At 42.4% G+C, this 9,024-nt stretch overlaps 1 protein-coding gene across 1 annotated transcript in view; it reads left to right on the top strand.

The window, feature by feature from the left end:
• The first annotated feature begins 2,636 nt into the window (after positions 1 to 2,636).
• Positions 2,637 to 9,024, top strand: part of LOC107098678 (zinc finger and BTB domain-containing protein 45-like) — a 15,174-nt gene continuing 8,786 nt past the window's right edge. Inside the window, exons 1-2 of the mRNA XM_015396463.1 lie at positions 2,637 to 3,725; positions 4,058 to 4,192. Coding sequence (XP_015251949.1) covers positions 2,646 to 3,725; positions 4,058 to 4,192 — 1,215 coding nt within the window. The 5' untranslated portion in view covers positions 2,637 to 2,645. The remainder of the gene's footprint in view (positions 3,726 to 4,057; positions 4,193 to 9,024) is intronic.

Below are 9,024 nucleotides of genomic sequence, written 5' to 3'. Positions count from 1 at the left end.
TCCACTAAGTCCACAGATGCACCAGGGACTTATTTTACAGAGGCAAAATAAAATGTTCCAGGTAAACTCCTTTAGTTTTCTCAGTTTATTTTTTCCTCAGGCAAGCAAACAAAAAAAAGACAAACATTTCCTCCATGTTTCTCTTGCGCTGGTTAAAAAAAAACACCATACGCCCACCCAGATGCATGCAGGTCCTATGATTGACTGCCTATTTATAAAAAAATAATGAACCTAAATTAAGCTTAAGTAACCAAAAAATAAAGGAACATGATTAAATAACCAAAAAACATATCTCATAACAGATATCAAACAATAAAGTACAGGTGCTTGGTTCCAGGTACTCAGAGATTCACTTCCATACAGAAAGCCCACATTCATATCTTCAGGTAACACAGAGTACATGTCAGACTAAATAATACTACTTCAGCGATAGTTTCAAGGTGTTGCTTTATTGTATGTCTCGTGCCATGTCTTTTGGTTGTGCTGTTCTTTTTGCATCTCGTTGCAGGTGATGAAGCAGACTGAAAATATTTTGTCATTGTCTCCTTTCTATCTCCTCTTTCTTTAATCTTTTCTCTTTTTTTTCTTTTTCTTCTTCTGTTTTTCCTCTTCTGTTCTACTTACATTGCAGTGTCCATATAAACTGTAAAACTCCCTGCATAATTATAATAAAGCAATTTATATGCATGAAACAAGTGAAGCAATATGGCAATTGCCATCCTGCTCCACTTGTGAAAGTAAAATCTGTTGGGCTCTTTTTGGCATCAAGACAATTATTCTTATTGCCACATTGCCAGACAGGACACTGTGTAAAATAAAATAAAAAAAATATATATAAAACAAATAAATAAACAATAAAGTAAAATAAACTTAGCTAAATTATGCACAAAAACAAAAAACAATTTTAATCATTTATTGGCTCCTACACTCATTTTATTTCAGTGTTAAATTCTGTTTAAAGTAAGAGTATAATGAAAAATGTCTCCTTTACTGGTTGATGATTTGCTTTATTCGCTGGTTTTTAATTGGTTACTCCTGAGTGAAAATCCACGCGTTCTGCTTCTTTCAGGTATGCTCTGCTTGCAGACTGCATGGGTGTGGAGGTGTGTTATCTCAGCAGCGTGATGAAGGTATTTGTCCCACTTCGTGCAGAAAGTGACTACTTCATGTGGGTTCCTTAAAGAAAAAAAAACTTGTCGGGGTGGTTTAGTGCATTTTTTCCGAGAGAAAGCCTTTTATTTCTGCGGCTCGCTGCGTCTGTCAGTGTGAGGCTCCCCGGCTGTGTGTCTGAGAGCATTTGTGTTTGTTTGAGCTCCAAGCAGACTGGCTGCAGCGCTACATGAGGGCTTCCTGCTGCATCTGACACCAAACTAGCAGGCTGTCACCGTCTGTTCCCCCGGTGAGTAGCTGGGACTAACGACACCCTGAATAAACCGACCTTCCGTGTTTTATTAAAACGCTTCAAACATTATTTAAAAACCAGCAGAAATCGTTAGCCGTTCGGCATGCTAACTTTACTAGTTGTGGGCTAATAGTCTAGCTTGGTTAGCATCGGTTGGAGCGTGGGAGCTAAGCTCAAGCTCTTTTAAGTCACACTAGCTAAGATGCCATTTATAATTCTGCATCAAATAACAACATTTGTGTTTTAATTAAGGCGGAATTGCTGTCTCCGTGCAGATTTTCACCATCTAAGACACATTTCCGGGCTAGAACTATACCGCTAACGTCAGTAGCTAACGCTAGCTAGCGTTAGCCCGTTCCAGATAACCTGTTTGCTCGCTTCTGGCGCTCAGTTTATCTATTTATAAATAGTTCTAACTGAGCGGACCTTCACTGGCTGTATTGAAGGCGGGCTGTCATTGGTTTTAAAAACCCAGCCCGGTCCTCAGAGCTTCCCCCATTTCCCCTCGCAGCTAACGTTTAAATTCTCCCGTGCATTTCTGCACTGACCACCCGCTGTGCGGAACGGCCAACTTATCCTGACCCGATGAGCCGTCGGGCTCGCGCGCAGCACGTGCTGTCATTTAGACGAAACAGGTGATGCACGCGGCTGGTTTGGTGCTGCTTGGGTCGCCCAACTTTTTCACCTTCTGATGCAACTGCAGCTACTAGTTAGTGAAATAAGACTAGTCAGTGTACGTCATGCATGTCAGTGACACTTTTTTTTTTTTTGGGACTTTTTCTATTTAGTTCCTTTACAGCCTTTAAAAGTTGATATATTGTTGTATTATACGAGTCTCTAAATTATTTTAGGGCCTTTTTTGGTTCTGCAGAAACTGTAACAAAGGCAGGGAGCTCAGTTGCCTGCTGAGATCATCATACCTAGTTTTGTTTTTGTGTTTTTAAACTGTTTCTCCTTTGTTGATGTCGGCTTTAACTGTTTTCCAATAGATTTTCGAGACACGGTGAAGCAGTTTGGAAGCTCCTCCTGACGGCGGCGCCGCTCATCACATCAGAAGTTTTGACATCCATCCGTCAGACTCATGACGTTTTGAGCCGGAGAGGCCGAGTTTTGGCCCAAGCTCTGCCTCCGTTTCCCCTCGCGGTCCCCTTCGCACCTCAAGCTGACGCAAAACCCGAGGCACCTCACCCCCCTCCCCCATCCCCACTCCCATCCCGCCCCCAGCGACTCTCCGCCCCCCGCCATGGTGTCCAGCACAGAGACCGTACACTACATCCATCTGCACAACTCCAGCCAGTCGGTCCTGGAGGCCCTGCGGACCCAGCGGCGCGAGGGCCTCTTCTGCGACGTCACCGTGCGGATACACGATGCCTCCCTGAGGGCCCATGCCTGCGTCCTGGCGGCCGGCAGCCCGTTTTTCCAGGACAAGCTTCTGCTGGGTCACTCTGAGATATCGGTGCCGCCACTGGTGCCTGCGGAAACCGTGAAACAGCTGGTGGACTTCATGTACAGCGGCTCCCTGGTGGTGCTGCAGTCGCAGGCCCTCTGCATCCTAACAGCTGCCAGCATCTTGCAGATCAAGACGGTTATCGACGAGTGCACCCAGATCATCTCTCAGAGGAAGGCTGCTGCGGAGGCGGCGAGCGCAGCTGCGGCAGCAGCAGCCGCCGCCGCAGCAGCTGCAGGAACAGGAGCTGGAGGGGGGATGCTTGGGGGAGTTCTCCCCAAACAAGAAGAGCGTGGCCTGGGCAAAGGGAGAGAGACGGGCAGCGGTGGGAGCTGCTCCGTCAGCAGCGCGGGAGCCGTCGGAGGTTACACAAACTTCTCCAATTTCATGACCGAATGTGGGGCTAGTAACATGGGTGGGGGGTTAGGGGGTGCTAGCGTCAGCGAGAGCGGCCCAGGCGCCATGGACCAGAATAACACGGTTAGTCTGATGGCGCTGGGGGACATGGGGCCCGGCTCCATGTGCGGCGGTGACGGGATGGCCCCGGGGGCCGGTCCGGTCCTCATGAAGCAGACCTCTAGTTGCACTCAGGATGTACGGTACAAGCTCCGTGACCTGCTGGCACAGACGGCCAACGGAGCCAGCACCAGTAGCACAGGAAACCTGTCGGCGGGCTGCAGCTCCGGCGTGGGCAGCGTGGACAGCGTCGGCAGGGACAGCCTCCGCGGCAACGCAGCCGACCTCTCCGATGACCTTGTAGGGATGGACAGATACAGCGAGGAGGAGGACTTGGACGGCAGGGAGCGGGGAAGAGATGGAGACAGAGACAGGGGGGCGAGCCACAGCCGCAAGCAGAGGCAGCCGCTAAGACTCCAGGTAGGGGGATAAGGGAAAGGGTTGCTATGGTTACAGCTTTCAGGCATGCAGAGCTGCAACATTTTCCTTTGCTTTCTTTATGCTTTTCCCTCTTCTCATACTGCATTGGCGTATATCGCTGAGATGTTTCTGCACTTTGCACAATTGAATGTGTTGTCTCAACTCCTGCAGCAGCTGCCTTGATAATCTATGGACTTCTGCATATTAGCTGTAAGTGAATGGCCTGATTAGAAGCTGCTGTTGCCTAAAGGGTGCAACTGTTCTTCAGACTTTTTTCTGCCTTTCAGCGCTGTTACCAGCTGCAGGATTGACATGGAGCTTCGTCTTTTCAGGTGCTTGGAGGAGAGGGAGTGGTGGTTAAAGACGAAGGTGTGCAGGACTCGGATGGGACCGTCTATTCCCTGGAGGATGGGAGAAGACACCAGGAACACGATGGCGCCCAGGACTCCATGGCCAGCTTCGGACAGGTATGTTTATGCAGAGAAGGAAATGAGGCGACTAAAACCTCCGTATAGGAACAAAGAGTTTGTGAAATGTCATTTCTCCATTAAGAGTCGGATACAATGGAAGGAGCTGTTTGCTTTGGTTACACGCTCCTCCATCAGGAGGGAGTGCTGCAGTGACTGGAGGCCATCTGCTGGGTTTCCTTAGCAGAAAACTTTGATCTCATTTAAAAAGCTGTTAGATTCCAAGTACACACATTCAAACGGGTCCTAATAATCAGTTTGATTCAATTGAGTTGACTTTTTTCCATTTGAAAGTGAGACGAGATGCTGTGAGTTGGTGAAACATGTTAACAAACTGAACTCAGATGAATTAAAAAGGACTAATTGGACATTTATAACTCTCCTCTATTGAACATTAGAACAATTCAACATGTACTACATCAAAGAGGGCAGAACTGAAGGTTTACTATGGAGAGAAATTTGTTTCAATATTACTGAAATAAAAGGAGACCTTTAAAAAAAAAAAATCTTATGTAATCTAAATAATAAATGTGTTAACCTTCTCAGTTAAGAAATAGTTTAAAGTAATTCATAATGTGCATGCAAAATTGATTCTGGGAGGAGGCCTTCTATTTAAATCCTGTTTTACACGATAATGCTTATGCTGACCTTCAAGCAAAAGCAGACTCATTTCTATTGTATGGGGATACATTTGTTCCCTTATTGTTGAAGGCAAAGAACAAGTAAAAAAAACTAGAAGGCTGGATGAAGAAAATGTTTCTGAAATGGAACACTGACAAAATTCTCTCAAAAAACATTTGTGGATTAAGAATTTTGTCAGTGAATGCAAAAAATCTATAGGTTTAGAGTTTGCCCTTTTTTATGTTTTGTTTTTCAAATTGTATTTTTTTCCAGAATTTCTTTCAGTTTTTTGGGAAGGAAATGTGAGTTTTAAAAACTGTACTCTTTTCAAATATTTCAGAAATTTCTTGATGCTGTTTGGACCGAATAGAAAAGCTGTTTCTAACATCCTCCCAGAAAAGACCCATTTTTATTGGTTCCCCCGACTGACCAATAGAAATGTTGTTGCTAAGTTCCAAGCAGAGCAGACTAATTTCTATTGGTCCACGCACAGACCGCCCTGAAGTATAGAGGATAAAATCTGTAAAGTGAGATTAGAAAATTATGTATTTCATAAAACGGATAATAAAAACCGTTTAAAAATGAATTGATACATTTCTTTTTTGTTTTTTTTAAAGGATAGTCTAAAAAATAGCAAAAGTTTTTGTTGAGCTTTTACATGTCAATAAAACCTCTTTTTTTATTAAGATGTTTTTTAAGGTTCCATTTCTGTTTTTCAAATCTTCCTTTTTTTTTAAACTGTTGGTTCAATAAAACCGGAACAAATGTCTCTCCATACTGTTCTTTTGGATTTAAAATATTAAGCCAGCGTTTTGTTGAAAACGTTTACATAGAAACACCTTTAGATTAAGTCGTTTCCAAGACGTTTATTATTCATGGTGCTGAACGCTACAAAGAACATCTGCCGCTCTGCCTAAAGGTTTCAGCTTTGCCTTTAGTTTTCTGTGAAGCCAACAGACTTACTCTTAAATTAAAAATAGAACAATGTGCCTAAGCTGGAAAATCTTTTAGCATTTTTGGGTTTCTTTTTTTTCGCTCCTTCTTTTCTGTTGACAAAATCAGACATGATGGGCAGCAGCGACTAATGTATCCAGGCACAGGTTCTTCTGACTCCTCTCTATGCTCCTTAAAGAGGTCATAGAATGATTCTAGAGGGTATTTGCTGCTGGTCCTTAAGGTCTCTGAATAGGGTGTGTAACATTGGTTGGGCTGAAAATGGCATATTTGCTGTTGCATGAGCCCTAATGCAAACCTGGGTAAAAGCCCTAGAATGAAACCACAGGTTTCCTTCTTTTTATGGTATGCTCATAAATATTTAGATGAGCTGTGTGCTAATTGGTTGGTTTACAACGAGCAAAGCTGCTTAGCAAAGACGCATCATAGAGCAAATGAACAGCTGAGCATCAAACTTTGCAGGGACAAAAAGAATCGATCCCTGTTGAGTTTTTGGATCCATGGGAAGACTTGTGAAAATGTTCCCCTTTCTCCGTGTCGCCTAGAACACTGCATTTCCGCCCGTGGTTCTGACTCATTTTCGATAGAAAAACAGCCTGCTTTGTATTCTTGTAGAGGTAAACCCAGTTGTAGGCTAAAAGGCTAAACCGGTGTCATTGTGTCATTTCCGATGGGAACAGATCGAAATCGCCCTCTATGGTGACACCATAGAGGGCGATTTTAAACTGAACGAACAATTAAATAGCTTTTTAAAATCGTGTTTTTATCATCTGTCTTTTATCTAAGGTAAAACCATTTTTATCTTTTAACCTCTTTGAGCAGGTTTTACACAACTACTGCAATGCACTTTATGCAGGCACTAGCCACCGAGCTCTCTCCTGTCTGCAGTTGGTCCAAAATGCCACGGCTCGTCTTTTAACAGGGACCAGAAAACATCAACACATTACACCAGTTCTTGCATCTTTCCACTGGCTCCCTGTTCGTTTTTGAATTGATTTTAAGATTTTATTGTTTGTGTTTAGAGTCCTGAATGGGATGGCTCCTCAATACATCACTGACCTCCTCCAGATTTATTCTCCGGCACGTGCTCTGAGGTCTGAGGCCCATCTTCAGTTAATAGTGCCTAAGACTAGGCTTAAAACCAGAGGGGACAGAGCCTTTTCTGTAGTTGGCCCCAGACTTTGGAATACTTTGCCCCTCCATATACGGACTGCCTCTACTGTGGAGTTATTTAATGCTACGTTCACACTGGACGCAGCAAGAGCAGCAAAATCGCGTCTGCTGCTTCATTTTTGCTGCTTGTACCAGTTAGTTCTGACGCACGGCTGAAGCGGCTTTGCTGCTCTGGCTGCGCGGTGCAAAAGTGTGTCTGACACGCGTTGGGCGGAGCTACTCTATCCTTCCTCTGCCTTGCATCTATATTTGCTGTGATCAGTGGGAATAAAGTAGTTTTAATATGTTTTTAAGTGAGAAAGTCCACCTGAAAATTTCATCATTGCAGTCAGTTCATCCAGATTATCATCCTGCCTTCTAATATTATTTCTGTCGGAGGTGCTCAGACCGGCGGTGCGCTGTCAGTAGGATCCCATTCAGTGGGCTTGTTTGTATCCTGAGAAAGCAGACATGTTAATTTTTCTAAAGGAAAATTGCTAAGTAAAAAGGTTCTCACAATGTAACAGTGAATATTAGACACTGACATTTTTTTTTTATGTAAGAGGAAAAATGTAAATGGAAAAATCAGAGCTTGAAATAAAACTCAAGATTTGTACTTTTTTATGTTGTGTAATTTTCTTTTTCTTCAAATTCCCACCCTATTTATGTTAAAATAAATCTTTGGGTTAAGTTGTCGCAAGCAGGCTTTTCTTATGTTTCTTGTTAATTTGGTCTTAAATTTTTATTTCAAGTGGCATTAAAAAGTCTTAAAGTCTTGAATTTAACTTGCCTTATGCTGTAGGAACCCTGTGCTTATTCAACATTAGTAGAATACCGACAAAGTTTCTATTTATTTATTTGTAATGGAGATACAATTATTGTAAATGAGCAGATGCGTCTATAGTTCTGTATAAAAGGCAACAGAAGTCAGCAACAACAAGGCTTCTACAGGTAAAATACTGATGACTGATGGCGGCTCCTCAGAAACCCACATATTCAAAACAAAATGTCTAAGTAAAAAAACAAAAAGTATGTGTATATATATATATATATATATATAAAAATCTAAATAACAGATGTGGTGATTAGGAAAAAAAACGTGATGAAGGAAAGGAGCAGCAGCTCGCTGTCTTGAGAGATCAGAAAGTTGAAAAACCACAAGCATGTGCCCCAACATGCCTGCAGTAAAACGATCATAAAATCAGTACTTTTCTTTTTTGAGCCACTTCCAAAGAAGAACACTCAGCTTAAAGTCTTCAGAACTCAGGAGAATTTCTTCATAAGGATGAGTAAGGGAGATCTGCGATCTGATAAGGTCTGCAGGTATCAGCTGACCTAGAACCTGTCTTTGTTGTTACGTAAGATGTTCCAGCCGTTGCCCTTCTACAGTTAACGTAAGACTTCCAGAAAATTCTGCTTCCCAATTCGAAGTGAGCTACAGTGACTTATTTTATTTTAACCTTTTATAGGGCAAGTTACTGTTTTTGATCACTTGCATTCCCCTTACAAATGGAGTCCCCCATCCCTCAGCGAGGTCTACAAGCACAAGATCTATATCCACCCATTCAGCTAAGATGCTGCCACATGGCTGTACATCTTATTTTGGCATTTGCCCAATAAGATGAGCCCCTGGATGATATATTACCTACTGTAAATTAAGTAGAAAAAAAAAGTGATTAAGTCAAGAAAAAAGGTGGAAGAATAATAATAATGAATTATATTTATAATGCACTTTACATTTGACATCAATTCTCAAAGTGCTACATTTAAAAAAGGGAAAATTAAAACAAGTTTAAAAGACCATAACATTAAAAACAGAGTAAAAAGACAATCATTAAAATCAATACATTAAAAGGCATACGTGGCCTATTAAAAAAAATCTAAAATCAACAATTGTAGGCTTTTCTAAAAAGTAAAGTTTTTAGTCCATTCTTAAAACAATCCACCGTCTGTGGGGCCCTAAGGTGGTCTAGGAGGGCATTCCACAGACGTGGAGCTGCAGCTGCGAAGAAATCTGCATTACAGAAAAAAAGAAATCATTTGAGATTTCAGCAAACTCAAATGGAGGAGAAGTGGATGAAATGGACAACATTAAAGACAAAAGA

The sequence above is a fragment of the Cyprinodon variegatus genome, unplaced genomic scaffold (assembly GCF_000732505.1).
Source record: "Cyprinodon variegatus isolate N-32 unplaced genomic scaffold, C_variegatus-1.0 Scaffold800, whole genome shotgun sequence".
In the NCBI taxonomy this organism is placed as follows: Eukaryota; Metazoa; Chordata; class Actinopteri; order Cyprinodontiformes; family Cyprinodontidae; genus Cyprinodon; species Cyprinodon variegatus.
Note: the sequence above shows the minus strand (reverse complement) of the source record. Positions and strands in the feature narration are given on the sequence as shown.